Source organism: Lycium ferocissimum, chromosome 10 (assembly GCF_029784015.1).
Source record: "Lycium ferocissimum isolate CSIRO_LF1 chromosome 10, AGI_CSIRO_Lferr_CH_V1, whole genome shotgun sequence".
NCBI classification, from domain to species: domain Eukaryota; kingdom Viridiplantae; phylum Streptophyta; class Magnoliopsida; order Solanales; family Solanaceae; genus Lycium; species Lycium ferocissimum.
The window spans coordinates 51,558,939-51,568,911 of NC_081351.1; the positions used below are offsets into that span (position 1 = coordinate 51,558,939).

At 36.3% G+C, this 9,973-nt stretch overlaps 1 protein-coding gene across 1 annotated transcript; it reads left to right on the top strand.

Annotated features, from left to right (window-relative positions):
- Positions 1-557: 557 nt before the first annotated feature.
- LOC132034242 (wound-induced proteinase inhibitor 2-like) lies at positions 558-2,180 on the top strand. Its single transcript, XM_059424532.1, has 2 exons — positions 558-853; positions 1,097-2,180. The coding sequence occupies exons 1-2, from the start codon at positions 808-810 to the stop codon at positions 2,014-2,016; spliced, it is 966 nt and encodes a 321-aa protein (XP_059280515.1). The 5' UTR covers positions 558-807; the 3' UTR covers positions 2,017-2,180.
- The last annotated feature ends 7,793 nt before the right edge of the window (positions 2,181-9,973 follow it).

Sequence of the window (9,973 nt, forward strand, 5' to 3'; positions counted from 1 at the left end):
AAAATACAGTAGGGACGACGGCTGTTAAGCTTTTCGAAATACCTAATCATACTTATCACGTTGCTTAATCAAACTCAAGTGTCGGGCTACGTTAGTAGTTTAATTATTGGATTTAACTTAGTTAAAACAACGTTGTAAATTTTCAAAAATTATCTATGTAATTTGACCTTTTATTACAGGTTATTAGTTGCCATTTTAATTATCACGTTATCAATTAATGGTTATGATTGCCTTGTAATTTTATCTTATAAATTACCTGATTGTGTAAATATTTTTTCACCATCAGTTCATAGAACTTAAATCATTTAGAAGTTTAAGTTAAAAAGATCAATAGTGAAAACTTTTCCATACAACCATTATAGTTTAACCAATTATAACATATTGATTATCATTTTTTTTCAAGTTATCAATTAACTATAGAAATTTATCTGTAATACCTTATAAGTAAAATAATTATATAAGTAATAATTTTATTACACCGTAATGTATAGAAGTTAAACTGAATAAATATACCATGCTATCGGGGAAGATTTAGCTTTCTGAACGTTTTGTACAAGCTTGCCCTTTCATTTAGCAAAAAATGAAGCGGTAAGAGTAAGCTCCTTGCCAAACTTACGTGTTCAAAACCAAGTTTTAACTTCTATTATAGGAGGTTATCATTGTAAAAAGAAGAGTATTTTAGTCGATAAACAATAGATGATATGATTATCTTATTGTTTTAATAGATCACTCGTTTGCTATAAATTGGTGGAGAGGATAGTACTCTCCCTACACAAAAAAGGAAAATAAGTTAACTCACGAGAAAGCATGGCTATTCACAGAGCTAATTTCCTTGTTCTCCTGATTGTTCTTGGTAAGATTTTTCTTTTCCCTTTTTCCTTTTCTACTTTGTGGAAGAAAGAAAAAAGTATGAGATTAGTGGTCTCCTTATAAGGATTTGGGCAATTCTCCTCTCATGAGCTAGCTTTGGAGGTTGAGTTAGGCTCAAGATTCATTTCTTTACATACTTCTATACTTGACTGTTATATTATCATGTTTTTTCTTAAGATTGTCTTCCTTGATATTTAATCCTTAAGTTAATTTGGCTATGTTGTAGGAACGTTTCTACTTGTAAGCAAGCTGGGAAAAGCAGATGCCAAGCATTGTACTAAGAACTGTGATCCAAGAATTGATCATGCAATTTGCCCACGTTCAGAAGAAAATCAGATCAATCGCATGTGCACCAACTGTTGCGCAGGCATGAAGGGTTGTAACTATTACAGTGCCGATGGAACCTTTGTTTGTGAAGGAGAGTCTGAACCAGGAAAACCAAAGCCTTGTCCCCGCAATTGTGATCCAAGAATCGATCATGCAATTTGCCCGATTTCAGAAGAAAACCGGATCAATCCCATATGCACCAATTGTTGCGCAGGCACGAAGGGTTGTAACTATTACAGTGCAGATGGAACCTTTGTTTGTGAAGGAGAGTCTGAACCAGGAAAACCAAAGCCTTGTCCCCGCAATTGTGATCCAAGAATCGACCATGCAATTTGCCCGCGTTCAGAAAAAAACCGGATCAATCCCATATGCACCAATTGTTGCGCAGGCATGAAGGGTTGTAACTATTACAGTGCTGATGGAACCTTTGTTTGTGAAGGAGAGTCTGAAGTGGGAAAACCAAGGGCTTGTCCCCTTAATTGTGATGGAAGAATTGCCTACGGGATTTGCCCACGTTCAGAAGAAAAAAGGATCAATAAAATATGCACAAATTGTTGTGCAGGCAAAAAGAGTTGCAACTATTACAGTTCCAATGGAACTTTTATCTGTAAAGGAGAGTCTGAAGTGAAAACTAAGGAGGAAGTTGAACATCCCAAACCTTGTACTTTGGAATGTGATACAAGAGTTGCTTACATGACTTGTCCATCTTTGGGATTGGCCAAACTTGAACAAGTTTGTGTCAACTGTTGCATGGCAGGAGAGGGTTGCAAACTCTATGATCATGATGGATCTTTAATTAGTTGTCCTAAGGAGCTATAAAGCTATTAATCCTCCTAAATAGCTGTTTTTTTTTAAAAACAGTATGTGCTCTACGTATGAAATAAAGGCATATGTACATATGTAATGTGACAGTGGAGCTTTCCACAGCTTGCGCAAGGCATCCAAGTGTTTAATAAATGGAGCACTACTTTGTTGTACTTATATGATCAAGGCTTAACTATGCATGGAGTACTCGTTTATTTACTTTTTAAAGGCTTAAAAATGAAGCTTTTCATTTGGAAATAGAGCAAGAAGATCAAGAGAAGAGAAACAGACTAAGCTGAACGATGATAGTAATAAGTGAAGTGGGATAAGAAAATGTTTTAGACTGGGATAAGAAAATGTTTATAGTTGTTACATCCCTCCAGTCTAACACATTTTCTTATCCCACTTTACTTATTACTATCACTTTATTTGTGAATCCTAATTTAACTCAGAACCAAAAGACTCATTAAATATTCTCTATTTCACTTAGAGAATTAAAAAAAAAAAAAATCACTTGGAGAAAAAAAGAAAGGTGAAAGAGGGGGTGCTTTTGCTTTTCTTTTGGAACCTCGAGGTAATTTTTTTCTTTTATTTTTTGGTTCAAGAATCCCATTTATTAAACTGCAATTTTTTATTTGATAAGGCTTGAGTCGTTGTGGTTTTTTGATTGATTGTTTAGCTTAGTCATGTTTATCCATCCACAGCCACCAACCACCATTACAAATTAACCACCTCACAACCACCACCATTGTCGCCAATCACTAGCCACTACCACCAACCACCACTGACAACCACCACCGATATCAATCACTATTGACAGTCGCTGCTACATCTACCACTTCTGTCATAATTATATCCACACCACCATCATTGTCGCTACCGCCACCACTACCGCTACCGCCACCACTATCAACCACTACTAATGTTGCAGACAATCCCTACTACCGACCACCTCCAGTACCATAACTAGTATCGTCACCAACTACCACCAACACCATTGTCAACCACCACACATTCTTCAACTGCTACCACCAACTTCGCCAACTACTAGCATCAATTAGCTCTAGCTTCACAACTACCACCACCACCATCGCACCAGTCACTACAACACCGAGTATCTCCATCATCACAACTATTATCACTACCACTACTTGCCACTAACACCACTTGTCATCACCACCACCACAATCTCGACCATCACTAGCGAACATAAATGTTCATTTTCTTTGTCAAATAATAATTTTATTTTATTAAATTTATATCTTTTATACTGAACTATTTTTTTGTTTGAATTGTATGTTTATTATGTTTAATACTAAATAAATTATGCAAATTCAGATGTTGAAAAACAAAAAATCTTAATTGTTGACACCCAATTTTTACCTCATAAAACGCGTATTTTAATTTTCAAATTTTTCGAGTCCAAGACGGAGTAAGGATGCCCTTAAAAAATTAAAAATCATGAGAAAATTGCAAAAATTGACGTTTCATTATTATTTTTCATAAAAATTAACAATTACAAGAAATTACGAGTTATTTACTTTTACAAACGTGATTTGAAAAGAAGATACGTATCCCGCCCTGTCTAACTCGGAAAAATTATTAATTAAAAATGACGTATGAATTACGGCTCATTTTGACCGCATTGTTTTCATACTTTTAAATATTGCTCGGAAGTATATCAATATTGGACTCGTTTGGAAGCTCGTATTTTAAAACGATGTGTTATAATTTTTATTTCGTCAAAATATTATTTTACGAGGGGCAAATTCTTGATAATTCTATCTACCCCACTTACTAGTCCATCTATCCCATATTTATTTCTCCCCTCATTTTTCTTGACTTAGGCCCCACATGTTTCCCTTTTTCGTAACTTTCTCCCCTTATTTTTTTTTCACCCGTCCAACTCTCTCTCTTTTCAAACTACTTCCTTTTATTTATTTTTCAACTCTCTCTCTTCTTTTTAAACTCGCTTTTTTTTTCTTGTCAATTCTCTCTCCTGATTTTCAATTCTTCTTTCCTATTTAATCTAACCTTACATCAAACACCAAACTTTTAATCTAATCAAAAGCAGTCACACACCCCATTTCTTTTTCCTATTGTACACGAGATTCCAAACCTCTTTCTCAGCTTTTTACGAAAATTGTCTCTCCATTTTGGTGTAAATATTTTGAATCCTCCCTCTTTCCTATTTAATTCTCTCACCCCTTAATCAAAACATCAAAAAAGTCCTGCCTCTTCACGTGAAGAGTACTATTCTTTCAGAAAACTTTTGACTTGAGAGAATATGTTGTCTCTTTCTTAGCCTCTCTCCATTTTTCTCCACACGCGCCATCACCTCCATCTGCTATGGTAGAGCTTTGTCCCTTCAACTTTGGCTAATTGTTCCTCAATTCAAACGGCTCTTTTGACCGTTTGAATTTTGAATTCCCTCTTGGAACGCCCTAGTTTGCATCTATAAATACCCAGTTATTGCAGTCATTGAGGGTTTTTTTTTTGGAGCGGGTGTACATCCTCTTTTTGGAGAAGCTTGAACTATGGAAAACTCTCTCATTTAAGCTATTTTTTACTGTTTTTCAAAGAAAACTTTAACATTTTGTTGTCTCTCAATCTCTGTCCATTTCTTACTTTTGCTTCAAGCAGACTAAATCCGTTAGTAGGAACAATATTAAGTATTAGTATGTAAGAAATCATCTGGCTATTATTTGTGCAAATAGAGATTATGTTTAGGAATAATGATCCTTTAAAAATATTCATGCATCGCTCATGTTCTGCTTGCTTTATGTGATTTCAGGATTTTGTTCCCATAATTAGGTATCATGATTTAATCCTCGGAATGTGCATAATTTGTTTTCTTCGACAGTTGATTATGTAAAATATGTTGATAACGTAGAAACCATTCGTTAATTTTTTTTACCTCTGAGAACTTAAGTAGTGTTTAGTTAAAAAACTGAACTTGAGTATCATGCTATGAAATGAATAGTTATTATTACTTAGAAACATGTCTATGCTTTAATTCAGCTAAATATTTAATCATGTATTTATTTGCTCTTCTAAATAATATCCTTTCTAATTCCAATTTTCCGTTACCTCTTCGTTGCATGTACACGGGTGGAGTACCTCGAGTTTCGATATGAGACTCGACATCCTTGGAATCTGCTACATATGCTCGTTACAACCCTTTTCTTTGTTCCGCACGAGATCTCTTTATTTTTTCTTGCACCGTATAAATAGTGGAAGAAATAGCAGAGTCTTCATTTTGGTTGTCGGGTGAAGCTTTAGCTATTTTCATTAACATTTAACCACTGTTTATCCTTTTTTTTGCTTTATAAGTTTTATACCGCTTTCAGTTTTATCTCACTTAGGACAAAACAATAGCTTATATTAATGTCCATGTTTAATTAGATTTTAAGTAATTTTAGGCAGGACCTTAGCTTTTAAAAAATCAATAATGAGTTTTTTCTTTGATGGGATGATTCTTTTCCACCAACTTTGAGTCAAAAATATTTTTTTAAACACGTTTTATCTTTTCTTCCGGTTAAAATATTCAAAGTCTAACCTTCTTCCCGGAAATGACGTTTTTTTAACTTTGCTTATGTTTACTTCAAGTAGCCACATTTGAGAATCAAGTCTAATTTAAAAGCCGAATTTTTCAAATGACACCCATTTTCAACATTAAAGTTTTCAGTGACTTTCTTAGCCTTTTTAATTAACTTTAAGTCCGGCCGGTTAACCATTGTTAATGGATCTTAAAGGATGCTTAATACCTTCCCTTTAGATTAATTGAACCCTTACCTAGAATATTTTGGTTTCGTAGATTTAAAATAGAGTTAACTTTAGACAATTACTTTAATAAACTTTAGGTGTCCTAATTCATCATAATAATTAGGTGGCAACTCCTTAACTTTAATTAACTCCGGAATTACCGGAATGTTGTAAACCATTTTGACTCCGGTTAAAATGGGGTGTAACAGCTTGGCGACTCCGCTGGGGATCTACTTAGGTTCTAACCATAACGGACTTAGTTTAAATAGGCTTTGTGTTCTTGTTTTAATTACTTTATTTGTTGTTGCTTGTTTTTACATGCTATTAATTGTTTGTTTGATATAAACTTATATATATATATATATATATATATATATATATATATATATATATATATATATATATATATATATATATATATATATATATATATATATATAAGTAAGTTCTTGTTTTGATATAAGCTGTCATCCGTATCACTTCTCTCTCTCACGGGAAATTCACACTATCACATGTACAAGCGAGGCGTGTTTTGCGCACCCGCAAATTTCTTTCAAAATCCCAAATTTTAGGAGAGTTGGCATATGCGCAGGGTGTCCGGATTTTCCGTGTGACCGCATAGCCTTCTCAATCGAGTTGTCCGCTCGAGAACCTTGCGTCTAGTGAACCCATTCTTAGTCAACCTAGAGTAGAGCTAAACCAACACCCTTTATTAGGATCATACATTTCATGACCTAGGAGGTTTAATACCCTTGGTGTATTAAGCCCATTAGATGACGTTTCCCAAACGTCCAAGTGGGTCCACGACCCCAAGTGACACTAATCATACTTTATGTGCATGTTTGAAAGATAATTGTGCCTAAATATTGACCATTTGCTCTAACTAATTAAACTTTAGGAGGGAGGGAATGACTAACGTTTCTATGATAGGTATGGATTTTACATAGGAGTACGTCTGTGATCAACAATTGACGAGAACCAAGGACATCACAAAATGGAGCCAGAAATTTGGACATGACAAACTGTATTTACTTTGCTTACATTAGGAAGTACTTTATGTTCTTTTATCCACCAAGTCAATCGCTAGTTCACACTCCTTATGTTCTTTTATCCACTAACACTAATCCACCACCTGCAACTACTCCTCTAAACCCACCAAACCAACTACCTATAAATACCACTTATAACACACCACCTCCAGTCCAAAACACTCCCACTGTCCAAACTTATCCAACCCAGCATATACAAGGGGCACATTTTGTCACCCTAATCGCGATATGTTCCTCCGGTATATGTAGCGAAAACACAAGCCTTTACCAACCGAAGCTAGCTGTCGAGGGTTCCAACCCGAGGTGGATCGAGAAATGGAAAAGGATGCAAAATCAGGGCGGATGATATATTATTAAAAGAGATCCACAGTCTCAAAGAACCAATGAGAAACTTTCAAGTTGCTAGGGGAAGCAAGAGTGTAGAATATGAAGATTTGTGTGTTCAGCCTGACGTTGATTTGCCCGTAGGCTACGAGCCGCCAAAATTTGATACATTTAATGGAACAGGCGACCCTCATACGCATTTAAGGGCTTATTGTGACAAACTGGTTGGACTAGGTAGAGATCAGAATATAAGGATGAAGTTATTCATAAGAAGCTTATCTGGCTTGGTATACGCAACAAGATGTCCGTAAACGGCGTGGTTGGAGTGATATGGCACAAGACTTCATGGACCGATTCAGTTTCAATACCGATATCACACCAGATAGAGTCTACATGACTAAGGTAACCAAGAAGTCAACTGAGTCGTTCCGTGAGTATGCGCTACGTTGGAGGTTAGAAGCAGCCAGGGTTCAACCCCCGATGAGTGATAGAGAAATGATCTACCTTCATCAATGCCAAGTTCGGGCATATACTAGCGAGAAAATGATAGGCAAGATGGGACAAAAGTCCACAGAAGTTGTCAGAATGGGAGAAGCCTTAGAGGAAGGAATCAAATCGGGAAAAATTCAAGATCTCACTGCCTTGCAAGCTGTAAGCAAAGCTATTCAATTTGGTTCTATCAGCGGGACCAAAAAGAAGAAAGAAGATGTAGCTGCAGTCATGAATATCTAAGGACGCAAGCCGAGCCAAGCCATTACATACCTTAACTATCCATAGCAACCTTTCTACCCTTACCAATATGTTGAACCCTACCAAGCTCTACCAACTCCTTACCCTGTCTATAACGCCCAAGCAAACTACTACCAACCCCGAGCACCTCCTATCAAAACCCACATCCGTATCAATCCGTTCAAGCTCCAACTTACCAAAATCGACCACATGCTACACCTAAAGCCCGTTCAAACCCTGAAATCAGAAATACCCGCAACTACACCCGATTCACCAAACATTTGGCTCAATTATTTGAAAGATTGAAAACAGCAGGCATGATACAACCAAGTGAAGGGAAAATTTCGGATCCTATTCCGAGATGGTTTGATGGTTCCAAGCGTTGTGCATATCATTCTGGAGTTGCTGGGCACGACACTGAGGATTGCTATGGTCTCAAAAATAAAATCAAAGCCTTGATTAAGGAAGGAGCGATCCAACTTCGGAGCTCGTCACCCAATGTAGACAACAACAACCCTTTACCTACTCACGAAAATGCCAATGTGAATATGATAATTTGTTGAGGAAGATTGGGATTTGAAAGGAGCCATCATGCCAATTGGAAAGGTGGAAAAGGCGCGCCATCAACTTTTGTTGCTCCGGAAATGGGCCCAAACACAAGCACCAATGAAGGTTACTTCAACAACTACTCACAACACCGAGACACCGACCATTTTCGGTGCCGAACCAGAGAGACTTTGAAGAATTGGACTTGTACTCCGTCCTTGGTTCGCCGGGAGTCTTGGTAGATTGAACATGTAGTGAACTTTTGAAATAGCACGATTTTGAGGCCTGAATCGTGCCCCAAAATTTTGTTGCTTTTCGTCATCTTTTGGAAGCGTAATTGCAAAATCTATGAATGCATTTCTTATTTTCTTTAACTGTCTATTATTTGTTATTTTCTATTTTTATTTAGTATATAAATTATCAAATCTGCTAATTTTATGATTGCGACATATAATGAAACGAATGAATAAAGTTTATGTGCTGAACACGATTATGAAGAACATGAAGGCAACATGCATCTCGAGAGAATAACAGAGAAATTGGAGGACAAGATAAGATTCCACTTGGAAGAAATTGAAATAGGCGATGGATAATGACACAGGCATAAAGGCTATCAATTCAAGAAGAAATCAAAGGACGACATTAGATTAGATTGCTCAGTTTGTAACCTTCCCTTAATGTAAATACGAACTATGCTGACCTGATTCCCTAGGCGAGATACGTAGGCAGCCCACATAGAGTTCGGTTGCATTATAGCATAAAATCCAAAAAAAAATCCTTATTATTTGTATGTAAGGAGAACTATGCCTGACCTGATTCCCTCGGTGGGATACGTAGGCTATCGACATACGGTTCGGTCATATTTAGGTAGAAGTCCAACAAACCTTTTACTATTTATGTAACGGAACTACGCTGACCTGATTCCCTTGGTGGGATACGTAGGCAATCCATGTCGGGTTCGGTCCTTTTATTAGAAAAATTTCAAATCATTTTTATGTACCTTACGAACTACGTTTTGACCTGATTCCCTTGGCGGGATATGTAGGCAACCTATATAATGTTCGGTCACACCACAACACAAGTTTAGTGCACCCTCCCGAAGTCAAAACTGGGGCAGATTTTGAAAGATATAGACAAGAGAATGGTTGGACATCGACAAGATTAAGGCTACCGAACAAGAAGTATTATAGACAAATGACATTTCAATTGTTTCGTAAGTTGTCACAATCTAAAAGTTGGCAAAAAAATTTACAACTTATATACATATATTTACATATACATCTTTCCTTATATACATATACTTACATATATATCTTTCCTTATATACATATACTTACATATATATCTTTCAAATGAAACATTTTCTTTCAATTGTTTTCACTACTATTCATCTACCGAGGCTTGAACGGAGATCACAAGATCCAAACAAACAAGACGAATGGAGCGCCAACAACGTCAAGCTTCGAGTCAACACGAATCAACTTCCCCCTCCCAAACTAAGAATTTTTCTTTGAGTACAGGAATAAAAGAACGTGACATCAACAGTCAAGTCTATCAAT

Coding starts and splice junctions, on each gene's coding strand:
- LOC132034242 (XM_059424532.1), top strand. CDS start 808: ATGGCTATTCACAGAGCTAATTTCCTTGTTCTCCTGATTGTTCTTG. Junction 854..1,096: donor TGTTCTCCTGATTGTTCTTG/GTAAGATTTTTC, acceptor GCTATGTTGTAG/GAACGTTTCTACTTGTAAGC.